Source organism: Vulpes vulpes, chromosome 10, assembly GCF_048418805.1.
Source record: "Vulpes vulpes isolate BD-2025 chromosome 10, VulVul3, whole genome shotgun sequence".
In the NCBI taxonomy this organism is placed as follows: Eukaryota; Metazoa; Chordata; class Mammalia; order Carnivora; family Canidae; genus Vulpes; species Vulpes vulpes.
Window position 1 is genome coordinate 47,297,050 of NC_132789.1, and position 23,527 is coordinate 47,320,576.

The 23,527-nt window shown below is 37.2% G+C and overlaps 1 protein-coding gene across 6 annotated transcripts in view; it reads left to right on the forward strand.

Annotated features, from left to right (window-relative positions):
• NRDC (nardilysin convertase) overlaps window positions 1-23,527 on the forward strand; it is a 92,590-nt gene that overhangs the window by 11,052 nt on the left and 58,011 nt on the right. For 2 of the 6 annotated variants that reach the window (XM_072723980.1, XM_072723982.1), the window contains exon 2: window positions 1,881-1,931. The exons of the other annotated variants lie outside the window; for them this stretch is intronic. In XM_072723980.1, coding sequence (XP_072580081.1) covers window positions 1,881-1,931 — 51 coding nt within the window. The remainder of the gene's footprint in view (window positions 1-1,880; window positions 1,932-23,527) is intronic. 6 annotated transcript variants of the gene reach the window in all.

Consider the following 23,527-nt stretch of genomic DNA (forward strand, 5'->3'; position numbering starts at 1 on the left):
CCTATTATCTTTTTTTTTTTTTTGAGATAATGTCCATTTTAATCTGTAATTTTTTTCATTTAGTAAATGATTTATACCTTTCATTGCCATTTGTATGTTCCACAGCATCATTAAAATTTTTTTAATTGATGTATAGTTGACACTCCCATTATTTCTTGAACTCAGAATGGTCTTTTGCCATTATTGCTTATTAAAATAGCTGTTTTCAGGATCACCAATATCCTTTTACTTGGTCAGTTCTCAAGTTTTTACCTTACTTGGCCTTTCAGTGTCATATGACATGGTTAATCATTCTTTCCTTCTTGAAATGCTTTTTTTCAAATGGCTGCCAGGTCAATCAATACTGTTCTAGTTCTCTTACTGCCTCATTCAAAGATTCCTCCTTATCTCTTTGACCTCTGAATTTTGGAGTGCTGAGGCCTCAGTCCTCAGACCTTTTTTCCCCCGTTTTGCTCCTTGTGTTATCCAGCTTCGTTGGCTTTAAATAGCACTCTATATAAAGTAACAATTTTACTCAAGTTCCCCAATCTTTATACTCTTTCTTATTTTATGTTTTTTCATAGCACTTACTGCCATTTGATATACTATATATTTACTGGTTTGTGAGAACAAGGAGCTTCTTTTGTTCACTGCTGTATCAGCAGTGCCTGGATTAGTGCCTGTCTCATAGTCTTGCTTTCATCTCTTACTCGTTCATCCTTTTCTCCTCTGGCCTGATTGTTAGATAAAGATATGTTTTTCAAGGACACCTGGGTGGCTCAGTGGTTGGGTGCCTGCCTTCGGCTCGGATTATGATCTCAGGATCTGGGATCGAGTCCCACATCAGGCTCCCTGTGAGTAGCCTGCTTCTCCCTCTGTCTCTCTCTCTCTGTGTGTCTCTCATGAATAAATAAAACCTTAAAAAAAAAAAAAAAGATCTGTTTTTCAGTCTTTTTTTTTTTTTTTTATCATTTTCTCACTTTTGTTTCAGAGCAAAAAAATTTTTTAAAGAACTAAAACCATACCAAGAGAGTTGAAGCTCTTTATAAACTCCTCACATTTCATTCCCTACCCTCTTTTCCCACTATTAATCAGTATCTAAATTAGATATATATACCATTCCTATGTATATTTTTACACTTTTAATCTAATATACACTTATCTATAAACAGTGTATATTATTGTTTTGAGACATATAAGTAGAAATTGTCAGATGTCTCAGAACCTGCTTTTTTTGTTTAACATTCCTTTTGAGATTTGTTGATGCTAATAAGTATAATACTGTGTTAAATGCTGTTTAGTTATATCTTGTATGAATACATCATAATTTATTTTTTTTTCCTATTACTGGTCATTTAGATTATACCCAATTTTCTGTTTGTTTTTTTAAATTTTCTTTTCTTTTTTTTTTAAATTTTATTTATTTATTTATGATAGTCAGAGAGAGAGAGAGAGAGAGAGAGGCAGAGACACAGGCAGAGGGAGAAGCAGGCTCCACACACCGGGAGCCCAACGTGGGACTTGATCCCGGGTCTCCAGGATCATGCCCCGGGCCAAAGGCAGGCGCTAAACCGCTGCGCCACCCAGGGATCCCCTAAATTTTCTTTTCTTTTTATTTTAACATTTGACTTGTTCCCAGTGTTCAGTGAACATTTTATACTTGACACCTTGGTCACATATTTGAGAATTTATCTATATACCTATGAGTGAAACAACTCATTTTTAACTAGATGTTGCCAAAGTACTCTTCTAATTGGTTGTACTATTTTTACATTTATGCCAATAGAGCACTAGGATTCCTCCTTCTATGCCTTTCTACCAACTCTTGATACTGTTAGATTTTAAAAAATTACTGAGAATCTGATCTGTAGGAAATATTTTTCTCTTTTATTTTTTTTTAGAGAGAGTGAGCAGGCACGGAATTGCTTGATCATTGAGTGGAGAGGAAGCAGGTAAGGGAGAGAGAAACTCTTAATTAGGCTCCATTCCCTGCTTGGAGCCCAACACAGGGCTCAGTCTCATAAGCCTGGGATCATGACCTGAGCAGAAATCAAGAGTTAAATGGATGCTGGGCAGCCCTGGTGGCTCAGTGGTTTAGGGCCACCTTCAGCCCAGGGCATGATCCTGGAGACCTGGGATCGAGAGCCACGTCAGGCTCCCAGCATGGAGCCTGCTTCTTCCTCTGCCTGTCTCTCTGCCCCCCCCCCCCCCCCCCCCCCCCCCCCCCCCCGTCTCTCAGGAATAAATAAAATCTTAAAAAAAAAAATAAAAAGAGTCGGATGCTTAACCAACTGAGCCACTCAGGTGCCCCTATTTTTCTCTTCTAAAAAGTCCTTTTGTTTGCATTTTCTCTTATTACTAATAAGATCAAGCATTGCTTCATGTTTCCTGGCCATTTGAATTTCTCCTTTTATGAAATGCCCTTCTCCTTTTATGAATTCCCTTTATGAATTCCTTTTATGAACTTCTGAGGGGAGTATTCTTCTTTTCCTCTTTATTTTTTTTTAAGGACTTTTATTTACTTATTCTTGAGAGGCACACGGAGAGGGGCAGAGACATAGGCAGAGGGAGAAGTAGGCTCTTGCGGGGAGCCTGACGTGGGACTCGATCCCAGGACCCCGAGGTCATGACCTGAGCTGAAGGCAGACCTCAACCATGGAGCCGCCCAGGTGCCCCCTTCTTTTCCTCTTTAAAATGGACTTGTAAGAATTCTTTATATATTTTGAATCCTTTGTTGATATGAGTTACAAATATATTTTCTAAGTTTATATAGCTTATTTTCACCCTTTGTTTATAAAGTCTCAAAATTTAATTAGATTTTTTTCATCTTTATATTTATGGTTTGCTTTTTTTCATCTGATTTATTTTCTTCTGGAAGTTTTACAGTTTTGCTTTTTATATTTGGGTATGGGTCTAATTTTATTAATGTTTTATAAAAATATGTACAACCAATTGTCCAAGCATACCTTATGACTATCCCAGAAGTCATTAGATGTTTTTTGTAAAGGGCTATGTAATAAATATTTTAGGCTTGGTCAGTCGAGGCAAAATTAAAGACATTAGTAGGTACTTCTATAACAAGGAAGAAAATCGTATGGTGTTTTGCATAAATGTTATTTTGTAATTTTGGGTTGAATTCATTAAGAAACACTATGGAGGGACGGGCCCAGCAGTTGAGCATCTGCCTGCCTTTGGCTTAGGGCTGATCCCCAGGTCCAGGGATTGAGTCCCGCATCGGGCTCCCTACTGCCAGCCTGCTTCTCCCTCTGCCTATATGTCTCTTCCTCTCTTTCTGTGTCTCTCATGTGAAAGATCTAAATAAAATAGAATCTAAATAAAATCTTTTAAAAAACAAGAAACACTATGGAACCTTCAGAACAAGTTAATTTCCAAAACCATTTGGTGTTTTACAGTAGTTGTTGAAGGATGTTTTTTTTTTAATTTTTTATCAAAAGGTTTTATTTATTCATGAGAGACACAGGGAGAGGCAGAGGGAGAAGCAAGCTCCCCACAGGGAGCCTGATGACTTGATCCCAGGACTCGGGGATCACAACTTGAGCTAAAGGCAGACACTCAGTCACTAGCCACCCGAGGGCTCCAAGGCTGTTCTTTTTTTTTTTTTAAGATTATTTATTTATTTATTTATTTATTTATTTACTTACTTACTTACTTACTTACTTACTTATTTATTTATGAGAGACAGAGAGAGAGAGGCAGAGACACAGTTAGAAGGAGAAGCAGGCTCCATGCAGGGAACCTGATGTGGGACTCGATCCCGGGACTCCAGGATCATGCTCTGCGCCAAAGGCGCTAAACTGCTGAGCCACCCAGGGATCCCCCCAAGGCTGTTCTTTTTCAGAAAAATTCCAGTCTTGGCCTCAAGTTCAAAAATTACAGTAAAATGTTTCCATTGCTAAGCCATAATAAGGTAATTCAAGACATTCAGCTTCTATTTCTGAGAAAAAAAATTGACAGAACTGACGATTGTAAATGACACTACTAAAAGAGTAAATGACACTACTACCTCAGTAATGCATGATAGATTCAAATATTTTCTGTGAAGTACTGTTGATGAATAAGACCATGAAGAATCGTAGGCTTTGAAACACTTCATGAAAGGTAAATTGGTCCAACTAAACCTTTTTTTCTGCTCCATATAAATTTTTACCAACATTAGTGATAATATATATTAGATTCCATTTTTAGTTGTAGTGCATGCATGTTTTCTTGACCCCTTTGAAAATATTCCTGTCTTGGGATGCAGGATGGCTCAGTGGTTGAGCGTCTCCTCAGCTCACGTCGTGATCCTGGATTCCCCAGATCAAATCCCACATCGGTCTGCCTGAATGGTGGCTGGTTCTCCCTCTGCCTGTGTCTCTGCCCCCCCCCCCCCCGCCCCTCTCTCTCTGTGCCTTTCATGAATAAATAAATAAAAATCTTAAAAAAAAAATTCCTGTCTATAGTTCTTCCATGCAGAATATTCATGGAGTCTAATTGCTCAGTCACTTCAAACTTGGCACTGACTACTCAAATAACTGAGATGTTGGTAGCATCTCTTGGCACATTAGGAGTCAAAGTCATTTGCCTTGTTTTTAACTGCCTGTCAGTACTGTTACTAACATCCTCAAATCTTGAGCTGTAGTTTTCATGGAAAGGCTAATGGTCTTAGGTTTATTTTCTCTGGATAAATTTCTTCAGCTGCTACAAATAAATGCAATCTAATTTATCATGGGTGAATAGCTTCTCTTGCTTGGCTGACAAAGTGGAGCCACCTAGAAACTTATTTTGGAAAAATAAAAACTTTTTGTTTGCAGTTTCTTTCATTTTTAATGTATGTGAAGAAATTCTGTAATAAGGCATTTCACTTTAAATTTTCTAATTTTTCTGTTTGTTGCTTTCCTGTAAGTTGCAAATATTGTGATGATTGTTAAGTCTTGGGAATATTTTATTCTTTTGGCACAGCTATAATATTACATAATAAACATAATCCTTTGCTATTATTTGATAACAAAATCCCCACTAACAGTGTGACATTTGAATTCCACTTTTCCTTTCCTTATTAGGACACAATGAATATGTACTGCTACTTAAAAAAAAAGTTGCACTACAATGATACATGTAGCACTTAAAATGCTGGTGAGTTATAAGTGCATTGATGTGATTTTTAGGGCCTGGAACAGCAGTGCACAGCAGTGAAAATGCCACATGAGTCTCTGTCACAACTACTCAGCTGTGCTATTGTAAGGAGAATGCAGCCATAGAAAATATGTAAATGAATGAGTGCAGCTCATTCGTGTTCCAATAAAACTTTATTTATGGAGACTGAAATTTGAATTTTTTGTTTAAAGATTTTATTTATTTATTCATGAGAAACAGAGAGGAGAGAGAGACAGGCAGAGGGAGAAGCAGGCTCTATGCAGGGAGCCTGACATGGGACTCAATCCCAGGTCTCCAGGATCACGACTTGGGCTGAAGGCAGCCCTAAACTGCTGAGCCACCTGGGCTGCCCTGAAATTTGAATTTTAGAGCACTTTGTGTGTCATGAAGTATTCTTTCACTGAATTTTTTTCAAGTGTTTAAAAAAGGCAAAAATATTTAAAGGGTGTAAGCCATAGTTTCCTAATTCCTGGTATATGTTTTTTCCTATAATGCTAACTCTATCATAGGTTAAGTTTTCTTATATGTGTAGATATTTTTTCAGGGATCTTTATTAAGTTTCATTTCATTGATTTATTTCATTATATCATGGCCTTAAAAGTTCATATTTTATTTATATGGAGGGTTTGTCAAAAAATCTTCATTTATGTAGACTAAAAAAATAATGATTTCTTACTCTTTCCATTTTATTTGACACAAATCTTAATCTAGTTGATTATGTTGCTAAAAATCAACTAATTTCTTTTTCATTAGCCAGGTCTTTTCTGATAATGAAATTTTATATCTAACTCTTCCCACTTCCCTTTCTCTATTTTAATATATATCTAGGGGCACCTGGGTGCCTCAGTTTGTTGAGCATCTGGCTTAGGCTAAGGTCATGATCTCAGGGTCCTGGGGTTGAGGCTGGGGTCATACTCCCTCTTCATTGGGGAGTCTACTTGTCCCTCTTCTTCTGTCCCTCTCCCTGCTTGTGTTCTCTCTTTCTCAAATAAGTAAATCTTAAAATCCCAGTTTTTTTGATAAACCAGTATTTACAGTATCCAAATGTTGTTTATACTAAGACATGTACTCTACCATAATTACATTTTCTTTCTTGAGTTGTCCTATTTATCCTTCCTTCCTTGTTTGGTTGCTTCCTTCCTTCCTTTCTTAAGATTTTTATTTATTTGAGAAAGAGAGCATGAGCAAGGGGAAGGGCAGAGGGAAAAGCAGACTCCCCACTGAGCAGGGATCCCGATGTGGGGCTTTATCCCAGGACCCCCAGGATCACCACATAAGTTGAAGGCAGACCCTTCAGACTGAGCCACCCAGGTGCTTAATTGCCTTATTTTAAGAACAGTATTATTAAGGTACAATTCACATACCATATGATGCACTTATATAAAGTGTATGTAACTCAGCAGCTTTTAGTATAGAGTTGTGCATCCATAACCATAATTTTAGAATATCTTTAATATCTAAAGAGGGAATCCCATACTCCTTACCTGTCAGTCTCCCCAGTTCCCCACCTCCACAACCCTAGGCAAACACTCATCTGGTTTCTGTTTCTTAGATTTACCTATTCTGGACATTTTATATAAATGGAATCATAATTTTTCATCTTTAGTGATTGGCTGCTTTCATTTGGCATAATGGTTTCAAGGTTCATCTGTGTTATACAATGTATCAGTACTTCATTTTTGTTAATGCTGGGTAATATTCCATTATACGAATGTGCCACATTTTATTTATATATTCAATCTTTGGTGGATACTTTTTGACTATTATGAGTAATGTGCAATCAACATACATGTAAAGCTTTTGTGTGAACTTGTTTTTATTTATTTTGGGTATATAAGAAATAGAGATAGACTTGCTGGATCACATGGAAACTAACCATTTGAGGATTTTTCAGACTATTTTTCAAAGTGGCTGTACCATTTTACGTTCCCACTAGCAGTGTAAGAGAATTATATCTTCTCTACATCCTCACCAACATTTATTCCTTTTTTTTTGTAGTTTCAAGTTTTTATTTAAATTCCAGTTAACATACAGTGCAATACTAGTTTCATGTGTAGAGTTTAGTGATTTATCACTTAGTTAACAACACCTGTGCTCATCACAAGTGTCCTCCTTACTACTCATCACCCATTTGACCCATTCCCCTGCCCATGTCCCTTCCAGCAACCCTCAGTTTGTTCTCTGGAGTTTAACGTCTGTTTCATGGTTTGCCTCTCTCCCCCTCCTCATGTTCATCTCTTTTGTTTCTTAAATTCTACATATGAGTGAAAACGTATGGTATTTGTCTTTCTCTGACTGACTTGTTTCACTTAGCATGAATAATACTCTCTAGCTCAATCCATGACTTTGCAAATGGGACAATTTCATTTTCTTTATGTCTGAGTTATATTCTGCTATACATTTATATTTATATATAATATAATAAGCACCTCAGGTGCCCAAGAGGTGCTTTTTAAAAATGTGGTAAACCGGGGTGCCTGGGTGTCTCAGTTGGATAGGCATCTGCCTTTGGCTTAGGTCACAATCTCCACATCCTGGGATTGAGCCCTGCGATTGAGCCCTACATTGGGCTTCCTGCTCAGCAGAGGGTTTCTCCCTCTCCTTTTGCCCCTCCCTCTCCAATTGTGCTTACTCTCTGGCTCTCAGATAAATAAATAATGTGAAAAAATGTGGTAAACCATACACAATAAAATTTACCATTTTAATAATTTTTAAGTGTACAGTTCAGTAGCATTAAGTATGTTCACATTGTTATGCAGCTGTCTCCAGAACTACTTTTCATCTCAAGTTGGAACTCCAAACTCATTAAACAATAACTCCCTATTTCTTCTTCCCTCCCAGTTTTTAGCCACTATCATTTTACTTTCTTTCAGTGAATATGACTATTCTAGGTAACATATAAGTGAAATCATACACTACTTGTCCTTTGTATGTAGCTTACATCATTTAACATATCTTCAAAATTTAGCCATGTTGTAGCATGTGTCAGAATTTCCTTTTTAAAGCTGAATAATATTCCATTGTATGTATATACCACATTTTGTTTATGCATTCATCTGTTGGTAGGTGTTGGGTTGTTTGCAGCTTTTAGCTATTGTGAATAATGCTGCTGTGAACATTGATTTACAAATCCTGTTTGAATCCCTGCTTTAAATTTGCTTGTATATATATCCAGAAGTGGTATTACTCAACCATATGAGTTCTTTCAGTATATTAGTATTGCTGTGTAATAATCTACCTCACAATATAAGTGACTCAAAGCAATAATGATTTATTATTTCTTAAAACTCTGTGGGATAACTGAGCAGCTTTTTGCCTGGGGTCATTTGTATGACTACATTCATTTGGTGGGTTGGCTGGAGCTAGAGTAAAATGGCTTCAATCACATGTTTGGGGCCTTGGTAAGGACAAGAAAGTGGGCCTTGTCTCTGCACAGAATCTCTCTTTATTCATTCTGGCTGGTATTTACATGACAACTGAATCCCAAGAGAATAAAGGCAGAAGCTGCAGGACATCTTGAGGCCCAGACTCAGGGCTCACATCAATTTCACCACAATGTATAGGACAAAATTGACAAAACTAACCTAGATTCAAGGGGTCAGGAGAAATAGTCTCTAACTCTTGTGGAAAGATTAGCCAGGTGAATAATTGGGGCCATTATTAAAATGGTCAGTTATACTTATAACCTAATAGCTGTTCCATAGCCAAGGAACCTTGAGAAATGGGGAGGGACTGCTATTTGGGGAGCAAAATGTGCTTCTGGTGAGTCTTAAATGGGGTGGCGTGGTATTATGTTTTAACAAGTAAAGAGGTATATGTGGGGTTTATTAGCTTGGTTATTTGCAGGAACTATATTGTACCATGCGGTTTTTGTTTTTAATTTTCCTGTTTTTTAAAAACAGTTGTATGGTTAGCTGTAACTAACTAATGCCACTTCAGCAAGAAGGCTTTAGTTGACTCAGGTCATGTCGGCTTTAATTTGTGGGCTGTTATAGCTTCAGAGCTGCAGCTGGCCTAGAATTATAGACAAAGCACTTAAACAGGTATTTGATTTTTTTTTAAAGCTTTTTGGGGCATAACAATATTTAATACTTTTTATTGATTTCTTGAGCCAGGCCTGCAGTTTTAAACTGCAAAGATGTCTACAATTCCAGAGTAATTAATGACTAAGGCTACAATGTGCTGTAGAGTGATTAATGACTAAGACTCTAGACTTAAATTGTTAATTCCAGATCTAGACAGACAGCGCTAAATCTCTTTAGGTTAAAAGAGGATATTTGGGAGGGCTTACCCTGTAACTAGGTAGCTTGTCACCACCTTTCCCATCCCCACCACATAGTCTCAAGTATTTTTGGATTTAAAGTTCATATATGAACTCTTAACTAGTAATTCAATGACTGAAAGTGGATTTCTTCACAAAAGGTTAGCTTGTTAAGGAACAAATAAATGAGTAGGTCGATAATTATAGAGAGAATAATAGCATACTCTGGATTCTTGGACATAGTTTGAAAAATCTACTTTAGTCTTCCATGTCAATACAGGAGCAATGGGAGAATGAAACCAAATAAAAGAAAACTAATTGGTCAATCGGAGAAGGACAAGCAGTGTATGTTCTCATTCATTTGGGGAATATAAATAATAGTGAAAGGGAATATAAAGGAAGGGAGAAGAAATGTTGGGAAATATCAGGAAGGGAGACAGAACATAAAGACTCCTAACTCGGGGAAACGAACTAGGGGTGGTGGAAGGGGGGAGGAGGGCGGGTGTTGGAGGGGAATGGGTGACGGGCACTGAGGTGGACACTTGACGGGATGAGCACTGGGTGTTTTTCTGTATGTTGGTAAATTGAACACCAATAAAAATTAATTAAAAAAAAAAAAAAGAAAACTAATTGAATAAGCTAGAGGAAGAGAAGCTTTCTTAGAGAAACAGCAACATCTTATATACATACAAATATTTAAGGGGAAGTAATGACAAGTTATGTAATTACAAAGTTAGTCCCCAAATACCTCTTTTGATCTAAAATGATTTAGTACTATCTATGTAGTCCCAGAAATAGCAATTTAGGGCTGGAATCGTGTCGCTATTTTTCTCTCTATATAAGAAAATAAGGTCTTGAAGCCAATAGAGTATGCTGTGTTTTAGCAACAGGATATTTGCACATTCATCTATTCATCTACATTTGGGTGATTTCCAGGTTTTCTCTATCAAATGTTACTTTAGTGGACACTTGACATATCTTTGTACATGTATATGAATATTTCCATAAGATACCTAGAAACGAAATTACTGAATTGAAGGTATGTAGAGTTTACATTTAAAAAAAAAACAGGGATAGTCATATTTCCCTATAAAAATACTATACCCGTTGAGGTTGTGAGAATATTCTCTCTCCTTGTCGGTATTGGTTAGCATTAATTTTTATTTAGCTAATTTGCTGGATGAAAAATATGTTATTATTTTAATTCAGTTATCTTTGATTTCTAGTGAGTTTCAGCATCATTTATTGGCTGTCTTGTATTTCTTGAAATGTTTGTATATCTTTTTAAAACTCATTTTCATTTGTTTTGTTTCTTTGCTCATTAACGTGAAAGAACTTTTTGTATATTGTTAATCTCTTCTCTCAGTACAGGCATACCTTACCTTATTGTGCTTTGCTTTATTGCACCTCACAGCTACTGCATATTCTTTTTTTTTTTTTTTTTTTTTTTTACAAATTGAAGGTTTGTGGCAACCATGTGTCAAGGAAGTCTATCAGCACCACTTTCTAGCAGCATTTGCTCACTTTGTATCCCTGTGCCCCATTTTGGTAATTCTCACAATATTTCAGACTTTTTCCATTGCTACTATATTATTATACTATAATATAACATGTTACATTAGTATCAGTTATTATTATATTATTATATCAGTTATCTTTGATATTACTATTGTAATTGTTTTGGGATGCCAAAAGTACGGCCACATAAGATGGCAAGCTTAGTTGATAAATTTAGTGTATATTCTGATTAGTCCAGTGACTGGCCATTCCCCTGTTTCTTTCCTCCATTTGGGCTTACCTGTTCCCTGAGATACAACAATACTGAAATTAGGCCAATTAATAACTCTATAGTGACCTTTAAGTGTATAAGTTAAAGAACCCTGTGTGTCTCACGTTAAATCAAAAGCTGGAAAAAATTAAGCTTAGTGAGGAAGGCATGTTGAAAGCTGAGATAGACTGAAAACTAGACCTCTTCAGCCAGTTAGCCAAGTTGTGAATTCAATTAGAAGTGCTACTTCAGTGAATACACAAATGATAAGGAGGATGAGAGAGCAAAACAGCTTGATGTGGAGAAAGTTGAATGGTCTGGATAGAACATTATTTCCTTAAAAAAAGGCTAATCCAGAACAAGGCCCCTAACTCTCTTCAGTTTTTTTTTTTTTTTTAAGATTTTATTTATTTATTCATGAGAGACACAGAGGGAGAGAGGCAGAGACACAGGCAGAGGGAAAAGCAGGCTCCATACAGGGAGCCTGATGTGGGACTCGATCCTGGGACTCTGGGATCAGGCCCTGAGCCAAAGGCAGATGCTCAACCACTGAGCCACCCAGGAGTTCCTCTCTTCAGTTTTATAAAGGCTGGGAGAGGTGAAGCTGCAGAAGAAAATTTTGAAGCTATCAGAGGTTGGTTTATGAGATTTGAAGAAAGAGTTGTCTCCATAAAATGAAAGTGCAAGATGCAGGGGCGCCAGGTGGCTCATTTGGTTAAGTGTCTGCCTTTGGCTCAGGTCATGCTTTCAGCCAGGGTCCTGGGATGGAACCCTTTGTTGGGCTCTCTGTTCAGCAGAGTCTGCTTCTCCTTCTACCCCTACTCCCTGCTTGTGCTCTCTCTTTTGCTCGCTCTCTCAAATCCATCCATCCATCCATCCATCCATCCATCCATCCATATATACAAATCCATAAATACACCTTAAAAAAATTGCAGGGTGAAGCAGCAAGATGTAGAAGCTGCAGCAAGTTATCCAGAAGATCTAGTTTAGATAATTAAGGTAGGTGGCTACACTAAAAAGCAGTTTTTCAGTATAAATGAAACAGCCTTCTATTGGAAGAAGATGCTCTCTAGGACCTTGATAGCTATAGAGGAGTAATCATTGCGTGGCTTCAAAGGACAGGCTGACTCATGTTAGGACCTAATGGCAACTGGTGACTCTAAATTGAAGCCAGTTCTCAGTTACCATTCTGAAAATCCTAAGGCCCTTTAGAATTATGCTTAATCTACTCTGCCTCTGTTCTATAAATGGAACAACAAAGCCTGGATGATAGCACATCTATTTACAATGTGGCTTATTGAATATTTAAACCCACTGTTGAGACTTACCACGTAGAAAAAAAAGATTGCTTTTAAAATCTTAGTACTCATTGGCAATGCACTTGGTCATCTAAGAGCTCTAATGGAGATGTACAGTGAGATGAATGTTGTTTTCATGCCTGCTAACACAGCATCCATTCTGCAGCCCATGTATCAAGGAATAATTTTGACTTGTAAGCTTTATTTAACAAATAGATTTTATAAGGCTATAACTGCCACAGATAGTGTGATTCCTCTGATGGATCTGGGCAAAGTAAATTGAAAACCTTCTGGAAAGGATTCACCATTCTAAGATGTTGTTGAGAATATTGGTGATGCATGGGAATAGGTCAAACTACCTGCAAATACATGAGCAGGAGTTTGGAAGAAGTTGATTCCAACTCTCATGGGTGACTTTTAAGGGGCTTAAGGTTTCTGTGGGGGAAATAACTGTAGATGGGGTGGAAAGAGGAAGAGAACTAGAAGTGGAGCCTGAAGGTGTGACTGCATTGCTGCAAAACTTAATAAAACTTGAATGAATGAGGATGAAGAAAGTGGTTTCTTGAGATAGACTGTATTCCTGCTGAAGATGCTATGAAGACTGTTGAAAGGACAACAAAGGATTTAGAATATTATATAAACTTAGTTGGTAAGGCAGTGGTAGAGTTTGAGAAGATTAACTCTAATCTTTAGAGAAATTCTACTGTGGATAAAATGCTTTCAAACAGCATCACATGCTACAGAGAAATCATTTTTGAAAGGAATAGTTAATTGATGCAGAGGCAACTTCACTGTTGTCTTATTTTAAGAAATTGCCACAGTTAACCCATCCTTCAGCAACCACTACCATGATCAGTCAGCAGCCATGAACATTGAAGCAAGACCTTCCACCAGCAAAAAGATTACACTCACTAAAGTTTGGGTGATGATAAGCATTTTTTAGCAATAAAGTACTTTTAAACTAGGGTATGTACTTTTTTTTTTTTAAACAGGTTTTTTTTTTTTTAAGATTTTATTTATTCATGAGAGGGAGAGAGAGGCAGAGGCCTCTCTCTCTCTCTTTTTTTTTTTCTTTAGCTAGGCGGGCAGATTTACTTGCAGCAGAGAAAGGACAAGGAGATGAACGAGCGGCAGCCCCAGTGGTACCAGGAGCAGCAGGGAGGGTGTGCCCAAGGCTCAGGCCTCCCCACCCACCTCTGGGTGCTTCTGCCGCAGGTGTTTGTCCAGGGTGGCCCGCAGGCCGAAGGGCACACAGCAATGGGGACACTCGAAGTGGGGGCTGCCGGGCCTCAGGCCATGCATGCGGCGGTGGCCATTGAGCTTGCTGCTCTGGGCACAGGCATAGGAGCAGAGCTCGCAGGAGTAGGGCCGCTCGCTGGTGTGGGAGCGCCGGTGCACTGTCAGGTTGCTGCTGTTGGTAAAGTGCTTCCCGCAGAACTCACAGCTGCCCCGAGGCCCGCGGCTCTTGCCCACCAGCTTTGGCATCTTCTTTGGGGACAGAGAGAGAGAGAGAGAGAGAGAGAGGCAGAGACACAGGCAGAGGGAGAAGCTGGCTCCATGCAGGGAGCCCGATGTGGGACTGATCCTGGGTCTCCAGGATCACACCCTGGGCCGAAGGCGGTGCTAAACCGCCGAGCCATCGGGGCTGCCCATGTGCCTTTTTTTTTTTTTTTTAATTTATTTATTCATGAGAGACACAGAGAGAGAGAGGCAGAGACACGGGCAGAGGGAGAAGCAGACTCCATGCAGGGAGCCCGATGTGGGACTCGATCCCCGATCTCCAGGATCACGCCCTGGGCTGAAGGCAGGCACTAAACCGCTGAGCCACCAAGGCTGCCCCCATGTACTTTTTTTTTTTTTTTTTAAAAGATATAATGCTATTGCACACTTAGCAGATGGCAGTATAGCGGAAACAAACCAAAAAATTCATTTGACTCACTTTATTATATTTGTTTTCTTTTTTTTTTAAAGATTTTATTTATTTATTCATGATAGTCACAGAGAGAGAGAGAGAGAGAGAGAGAGAGAGAGAGAGAGAGAGGCAGAGACACAGGCAGAGGGAGAAGCTGGCTCCATGCAGGGAGCCCGATGCGGGATTCGATCCTGTGTCTCCAGGATCGCGCCCTGGGCCAAAGGCAGGCGCCAAACCGCTGCGCCACCCAGGGATCCCAATATTTGTTTTCTTGTAGCAGTCTGGAACTGAACCTGCAGTATCTCTGAGATACGCCTGTATACAGTTTGCTCTTTGATTTTGTTTATGATGCTTTGTTTTAGAAAAAAATAAAATTACAATATAGTGATACCTTTCCAGTTTTTTTTTTCCTTTATAAACTTCTGGATTTTGTGTCTCCTTGAACACAGATTTTTCTTCACCCCAATATTATAACATGATTTCCTCTCAAATACTTAAATACTTTAAGAACATTTTTCCCTTTTAGCTCTATAATCTCTCAAATTTATATGTGTTCAGTGTAAAGAGGTAATATTTTTTTAACCCTCAAATGAATTGCCTATTGTTTCAGCATCATTTATGAATTGTAGCAAATGGTGCTACAACAGTGTTGTAAACACTGCTGTTTCTAGAATGTCCTTTCGTTGATCTGTGTTCCTGTATCAGTATACTGTTTGATTTCAGTTGATTTAAAAATTTATATTTTTATAATTTGTAAGGCCATTCCACCTCATAATTTCCCTTTTTCAAATGTTCTTGCCATTTATGTGTTCTTGTCCCTGTGAATTTTAGAATAAGTTTGTATGGTATGATCCACAAAAAATCTTTTTTTTTTTTTTTTTAAATTGCCTTGAATTTAGAGATTTATTTGGGGGAGGAATTTGTATCTTTTTAATATTGACTGTTCCCATTCAGCAGCATGGTATGGCTAGTCAGGTCTTCTGTTTTCTTCTGCAGTTTTCTAGTTTTCCTATGGACTGTTGAATAGTAGTAACAAGAATGGGTTCTAGTGCCGTGCTGCTTGGATCAGTCTCTGTGAAGCTTGGGCAAATGAAAAACCCTTTTTGTGCTTTAGGTTCCTCATCCATAAAATGGGAGTCTTAATAACTCATTAGGGTTATTGTGAGGATGCAATGGTTAAAATGTGTAAATTAACACATTTAACATGTTAGCTAATGTTATTAAGTATATATTTAGGTATTTTATAGTTTCTGTTTTTGTGAATAGGGTCTTATATTTAAATCTCATTTTAATTGGTTTGGTAGATAGGAAAGATCGATTTTTTTGTTAATGTTCTTATTTGGATAGTTTACTCTGAACTCTGTTTAGTACTAATATTTTTTTTTTCTAAATTCTCATATTCTCTAGGTAATCATATAATCTGCAGTGTAATTTTTTAGCTTTCAGTATTTTTGCCTTTTTTTTAAAAAGTTTGTTTCACAGAGAGAGTGAGAGAAAGAGAGAGCGAGCATGCACGCATGAGCAGGGTGAGGGGGGCAGAGGGAAAAGCAGACTCCCCCTGAGCAGGGAGCCCAGTGCGGGATTTGATCCCAGAACTCCAGGATCATGACCTGAGTCGAAGGCAGACACTGCCACCCAGGCGCCCTGCCTTACTTTTTATATTTTGGTCATTTTTCATTGAGTAGGACTTCCAATACAATGTGGAATAGAAGTAATGATAAAGAACATTTTTTTTGCGTGTGACTCTTTTTTTTTTTTTTAAATAAGATTTTATTTATTCATGAGAGACGCAGAGAGAGAGGCAGAGACACAAGCAGAGGCAGAAGCGGACTCCACGTGAAGAGCCTGATGTGGGACTCGATCCCAGAACCCCAATATCACACCCTGAACTGAAGGCAGACACTCAACCCCTGAGTTACTCAGGCTTCCCTCCCATGACTCTTTAAATGGATTTGATGTTGATTTATAAAAGTTAACCCTCTATAAAGCTAAGGGCTTTGTATGTATGTGTGTAATCTGTTAACTAGTAGGTTTGGGATTTTCATTAAATTATTTTTATTATACAAATAATAAATGAACATATTTTTATTACAAAAGATTGAGAAAACTTGATGGGATGAGCAACTGGGTGTTATACGATATGTTGGCAAATTGAATTTAAATAAAATTTAAAAAAACGGTTAAAAAAGTACAGAAATTATGGAGTATAGAGAGATTATAAAGCATAGAATTTTGTATGCTGCTCTACTTTTATTACCCTTTCTTTATATATAACTGTTAAATTTGGTTTCTGTCCTTTTAATTCTTTTGTGATACTTTTATATACATTTTTTTAAAAGATTTTTTTTTGTTTATTCATGAGAGACACACAGAGGGGCACATAGGCAGAGGGAGAAGCAGGCTCCATGCAGGGAGTCCAATATGGGACTCGATCTGGGGACTCCAGAATCACTCCCTGAGCCGAAGGCAGACACATAACCTCTGAGCCACCCAGGTGTTCCCTTTTATATACATTTAATGTGTACCTGTGTACACATACTTTTCTTTAGTTTTATAAAATTAGGTGTTAGATTTTCATTTAGCAAATATTGCGTCCTATCTTGTATCAGGCCTTAACCTTCTTTTGTTCATTCAACAAATGTTTCTTAAATATTTTCTAAGTGCCAGTGTCTTTGGTGCTGTGGTATAGCTGTGAAGAAAAAGAATAGCTTTGCCCTGAGAGCTAAAATAAGGTACAGTCAAGGAAAGAGAGAAGGAAGGAAGGAGCCCAGTGTTGATAAATGCTGTGAAAAAAGTTAAAGCAGGGTAAAAGAGGATAGAGATTGGGTTGCTATTTTATTTTTTTATTATTTTAAAAAGATTTACTTTAAAGAGAGTGTACATGCAAGCTGGGGGAGGAGCAGAGGAAGAGAGAGAGAGAGAGAACCTCAAGGAAACTCTGTGCTGAGCACGGAGCCCCACAGAGTTCAATCTCACAATCATGACCTGAGCCAAAAGCAAGAGTCACCTGAGCCATCTAGCCACCCTGTGTCTTCTAATAATTTCTAAACATTTCCAATCTGCTAGCAGTGTCCTTTTCTATTATCTAAGTCTGTCATGATTTTATTCTCAAACAAAACTAAAACAAAATATAGCCACAATTTTTTTTTGTTATTTACATGCGATTTTTGGTATACAAGTAGATAAATCCATTTGTTCAATCTTTCATCTTAAGCCAGAGGGTCCTTTCCCTGTCTTTCTTTGCATATTATTCTTCCCAGTTTCTGCTAGACATTTTTTGTTGTTGTTGTTGAGTAAGTTTGGCACATAACACTGTGTAAGTTTAAGGTGTACAGCATATTACTTTGATATATTTATATATCATAATATGATTGCTGATGTAGTGATGTTTATCACATTACATAATTATAGTACAATATTTTCTATATTAATTATCCATATATATATATACACACACAAACACCATTCTATTTTCCTTTTTATGGATTTAACTTATTTAGATACCACATATAAATGATATCCTACAGTACTTGTTTTTCTCTGACTTATCTCACTTAGCATAATGTGCTCAAGGTCTATCCATTTTGTCCTTTCTCATGGCTAAATAATATTCCATTGTGTATATGGGCCACATCTGCTTTATCCATTCATTGATTGATGGGCATTTGGGTTGTTTCCATATCTTGGCTATTGTGAATAATACTGCCGTAAGCATATGAGTGCATGTATCTTGTCGAATTCCTGTTTTCATTTTCTTTGGGTATATATTCAGAGGTGGAAATGCTGGATCACATGGTAGATCTATTTTTAATTTTTTGAGGAATATCCACATTGTTTTTCATAGTAGTTGGACCAATTTACATACCTACCAGCAATGTGTAAGGGATTTCTTTTCATCACATTCTTGCCAGCAGCTGTTGTCTCTTGTCTTCTTGAGATGATACCTGTTCTAACAGGTATGAGGTAGTATCTTATTGTGGTTTTGATTTGTATTTCCCAGATAACTGTGACGTTGAGCATCTTTTTCATGTCTGTTGGCCATTTTGATGTTCTTTTTGGAAAAGTGTCTATTTATTTTTTAATTGAATTGTTTTTGTTATTATTAAGTTGACCTTGTTTATATATTTTGGATATTAACTCCTTTTTTTTTTTTTTTTGGATATTAACTCCTAATTCAGTATATGGTTGGATAAAAATTTTCTCCTGTTCTGTAGGTTGTCTTTTCATATTGTTTCTTGGGCTGTACAGATGCTTTTGGGTTTGATGTAGCACTATTTGTTTTTTGGTTTTGTTGTTTGTGCTTTTGACGTTGTGTTAGAAAAATCATTGCCAAGCCCGGTATTGTTTTTTTTTTTCCATGTCTGCAGCTGGCCACTTTATTCTAATGTTGCTTCTTTTTTAAAAATTTTTAAAAAATTTTTATTGGAGTTCAATTTGCCAACATATAGCATAACACCCAGTGCTCATCACATCAAGTGCCAAGCCCAGTATTGATGAGCTTCTTCCCAACATTTTTTTCTAGGAATTTTATGGTATCAGGTCTACATTTAAGTCTTCAATCCATTTCAGTTTTTGTGAATGGTGTGAGATAGGGATCCAGTTTCACTGCTCTGCATGTGTTTCTCTGGTTTTTACAGCACCATTTGTTGAAGAGAATATCCTTTCTCCATTGGGTATTCTTAGCTTTATTGAATATTGATTGACCATATATCCAGGGATTTATATATCCAGGGATTTAATTCTGGGCTCTCTGTTCTGTTCTACTGGTCGATGTGTCTTATTTTTGTGCCAGTGTCATACTGTTTTTTATTAGTATGGCTTTATAGTATAGTTTGAAATCCAGAAGTGTAATAATACCTCTGGCTTTATTGTTTTTTTTCCTCACAATTTCTTTAGCTATTCAAAATCTTTTGTGGTTCCACACAACTTTTAGGATTGTTTCTTCTATTTCTGTGAAGAATGCCTTTGATATTTTGATATTCAATGATTGCATTGAATCTGTAGGGTAGCATGGCCATTTTGATAATATTCTTCTCACTCATGAACATGGGATATCTTTCCATTGACATCTTTTTAAATTTCTTTTAGCAAAGTATTATTTTCATTGTACAGATCTTTCACTTCCTTGCATCAATTTATTCTTAAATATTTCATAGTTTTAGATGTTACTGTAAATGAGAGAGTTTTCTTTGTTTTTCAAATGCTTTATCATTACTATAAGGGAATGCAATTGGTTTGTTGGTTGATTCATAGTTTATCTGCCAGTTTACTGAAATGTTGATTAATTCCAATAGTTTTTGGATTGATTCTTTGAGATTTTCTCTAAGATCATATCATCAGCAGATAATGGTAATTTTTAATTCTTCTTTTCTGATTTGAGTGCCTTTTATATCTTTGTCTCGCCTAATTGCTTGAGCTAGGGCTTTAGTACTATATTGAATAGAAGTAGTAAGAGTGGACATCATTGTCTTGTTTCTGATCTTAGAGAAAACACTTAAAATTTTTCTTCATTTAGTATACAGGCATACTTCATTTTATTGTGCTTCACAGATACTGCATTTTTTTCAAATAGAGCGTTTATGGCAATCCCGTGTCAAGCAAATCTGTTGGTACCATTTTTCCAACAGCATTTGCTCACTTCCTGTCTCTCTATCCCATTTTGATAATTCTCACAATGTTTCAGATTTTTTCATTATTATATTTGTTATGTGGTCTGTGATCAGTGATTATGATTTGCTGAAAGCTCAGATGGTGATTAGCATTTTTTAGCAATAAAATATCCTTAATTAAAGTATGTACTTTTTAAAGACAATGGTGTTTGCATACTTAATAGAATAGTATAAATGTAACTTTTATATGCATTGGAAAACAAATTCATATGAATCACTTTATTGTGATATTTGCTTTATTGTGGTGATCTGGGACCAACATACAGTATCTCAGAGGTATGCTTGTAATATTAACTGTGGGTTTGTCACATAGAGCCTTTATTATGTTTGGGATATGTTCCTTCTATGCCCAGTCTGTTAAGGGTTTTTATCATGAAAGGATGTATTATGTCAAATGCTTTTTTGGCATGTATGGAGATGATCATTTGATTTTTATCTTTTATTTTATTTTATTTCATTTTTTTTTTATTTTTTAAGATTTTATTTATTCATGAGAGACAGAGAGAGAGAGAGAGAGAGAGAGAGAGAGGCAGAGACACAGTCAGAGGGAGAAGCAGGCTCCATGCAGGGAGCCGGACGTGGGACTCGATCCTGGGACCCCGGGGTCACGCCCTGGGCCGAAGGCAGTGCTAAACCTCTGAGCCACCCGGCTGCCCTATCTTTCATTTTATTGATGTGATGTTTTACATTTATTGGTTTGCATGTATTGAATCTTCTTTGCATCCCAGAGATAGTTCCCACTTAGTCATAGTGTATAATCCTTTTAATGTATTCTTGCACTTGGTTTGGTAATATTTTGATTTTTGCATCTGTGTTCATTAGGGATATTGGCTTATAGTTTTCTTGTGGTATCATTGTAATGCTGGGTTTGTAGAATGGTTTGGAAGTGTTCCCTCCTTCTTGATATGTTAAAAGAATTTGAGGAAGATTTGAGATGTTAATTCTTCCTTAAATATTTGGTAGAATTCCCTAGTGATGATATTTGGTCCTAAATTTTTCTGTGGTGGGAGTTTTTTGGTTGCTGATTCAGTCTCTTTGTTATTGGTTTATTCAGATTTTCTATTTCTTCTTGATTCAGTTTTTTTTTAAGTTTTTTTTTTTTTTAATGTTTTTTATTTATTCATGAGAGACACAGAGGGAAAGGTAGAGATAGGCAGAGAGAGAAGCAGGCCCCAATGCAGGGAGCCTGATGTGGGACTCCACCCTGGGACTCCAGAATCACACCCTGGGCAGAAGGGAGGCACTCAACCACTGTACCACCTAGGTGTCCCAGATTCAGTTTTGATAGGTCATGTGTTCCTGAAATGTATCCATTTCTTCTAATTTAGGTAATTTGTTGGTATTTCATTTGTTTCTCCTAGGATCTTTATTATTTCCTTCCTTCTGATAATTTAGGGCTTAATTTGTACTTTTCTGATGTCTTGAGGTACAAAGTTAAGTTATTTGAAATATTTCTAATTTTTAAAAATATTTTATTTATTTATTTGACAGAGACAGTGAGTATGAGTAGGGAGGGGCAGAGGGAGAGGGAGAAGCAGACTCCTTGCTGAGCAGGGAGCCTATGTGGGGCTCTATCCCAGGACCCTGAGACATGACTTGAGCCGAAGGCAGATGCTTAACTGACTAAGCCATTCAGGTGCTCCTCTAATTTCTTAATATATGTGTTTATTGCTATAAATTGTTCTCTCAGAAATGCTTTTGGATGTCCCACAATATTTGGTATGTTGTATTTCCATTTTCATTTGTATTGGGATATTTTTTCTCTTTTGATTTTTTTCTTTGACTTAATTGGTTAGATGTGTCTTTTTTTTTTTTTTTTTAAGATTTTATTTTATTTATTCATAGAGACAGAGAGAGAGAGAGGCAGAGACACAGGCAGAGGGAGAAGCAGGCACCACAAAGAGAGCCTGATGTGGGACTCGATCCCGTGTCTCCAGGATCACACCCTGGGCTGCAGGCGGCGCTAAACCGCTGCGCCACCGGGGCTGCCCTAGATGTGTCTTTTTTAGTTTCCATATATTTATAGACCTTCTCACTTTCCTTTTAGTTTCATACCATTGCAGTCAGAGAAGATACTTGGTATGATTTCAATGTTAAATTTGCTAAGACTTGTTTTGTAGCCTATTATGATCTAAGCTGGAGACTGTTCTATGTGCACTTGAGAGGAATGTATTTTGCTGCTGTTGAATGGAATGTTTCATATGTCTATTAAGTACATTTGTTCTTAAGTGTGGTTCAATCCCAATGTTTCCTTGTTGATTTTCTTTCTGGACAGTCTACCCATTGCTGATATAATTATTGTTTATTTTTCCCTTAAGATTTGTTATTATTTGCTTAATATATTTTGTTGCTTGGGTGTTGGGAACACACATTTATGATTGTTATATGTATCTATCTTGATGAGCTGACACTTTTATCATTATATAATGACTGTCTTTATTTTGAAGTCTATTTTGTTGATGAAAGTATGGCTAGGTCTACTTTCTTTTGATTTCACTTTGAATACATGTGGGTTTCATTTTGGTTTTTGTTTTTTTAAACTATGTGTGTCTTTAGAGCTGAAATGAGTCTCCTGTAGGCAGCATGTAGTTGGGTCTTCCTTTTTTATTCATTCAGCCCCTCTTTGCCTTTTGATTGATGAGTTTAATCCATTACCTTTGGGGTGGGGGTTATTGATATGTAAGGATTTACTACTGCCATCTTGTTTTTTGCCATCTGGTTATTTTGTTGTCTCCATTGTTTCTTTTTCCTTCTATTTCTGTCTACTTTTGTAAGTTGGTGGTTTTCCATGGTGATTTGTTTAGTCTCCTTTTTTTTTTATGTTTCTGTCTCTGCTCTAGATTTTTGCTTTGTGGTTATCATGAGGATTACATAAAACATTTCATAGATAGGGCAGGAGGAGCAGCAGTGGCCAGGCAGCCCAGCTTTGAGAAAGTTCTCTGTCCCTGTGGCTGCAGGCACCTAGCGCACACCTGCCTGCCTCACCCTGATGCTCAAGAATAAGGTCAGCTCCACCGAGAGGGTGGCAAAGAGTGCAAGAGGAGGTCAGTGAGGCTGTCAGCTAAACCTGCTCCTGCAAAAGTAGGAATGAAGCCCAAAAGAGGCAGCAGGAAAGGATAAATCTTCAGACAAAAAAGTGCAGACAAAGGGGGAAAAAAGGCTGAAGTGGCTAAGAAATGAAAAGACTACTTGCAGAAAATGGAGAAACTAAAAATGAGAGTTCAACCTTGGATGAAGCAGGAGAAAAAGAAGCCAAGTCTGATTGATATCATATACCATGTCTTATCAGTGTTCCCTGTCTCTCTTCTTGTACAATCTAGGGGAATATATTTTTTAAAGATTTATTTTATCTATTTGAGAGAGAGAGAAAGAGAACATAGGTACATGCAAGTCAGGGGGGGAGGGGTGCACTCTAACATCTTGGTTGTAGTAGTCCAGTTTTTCTAGTAACTTTGTTAATGTGCTATGCAAGATTAAAAATTT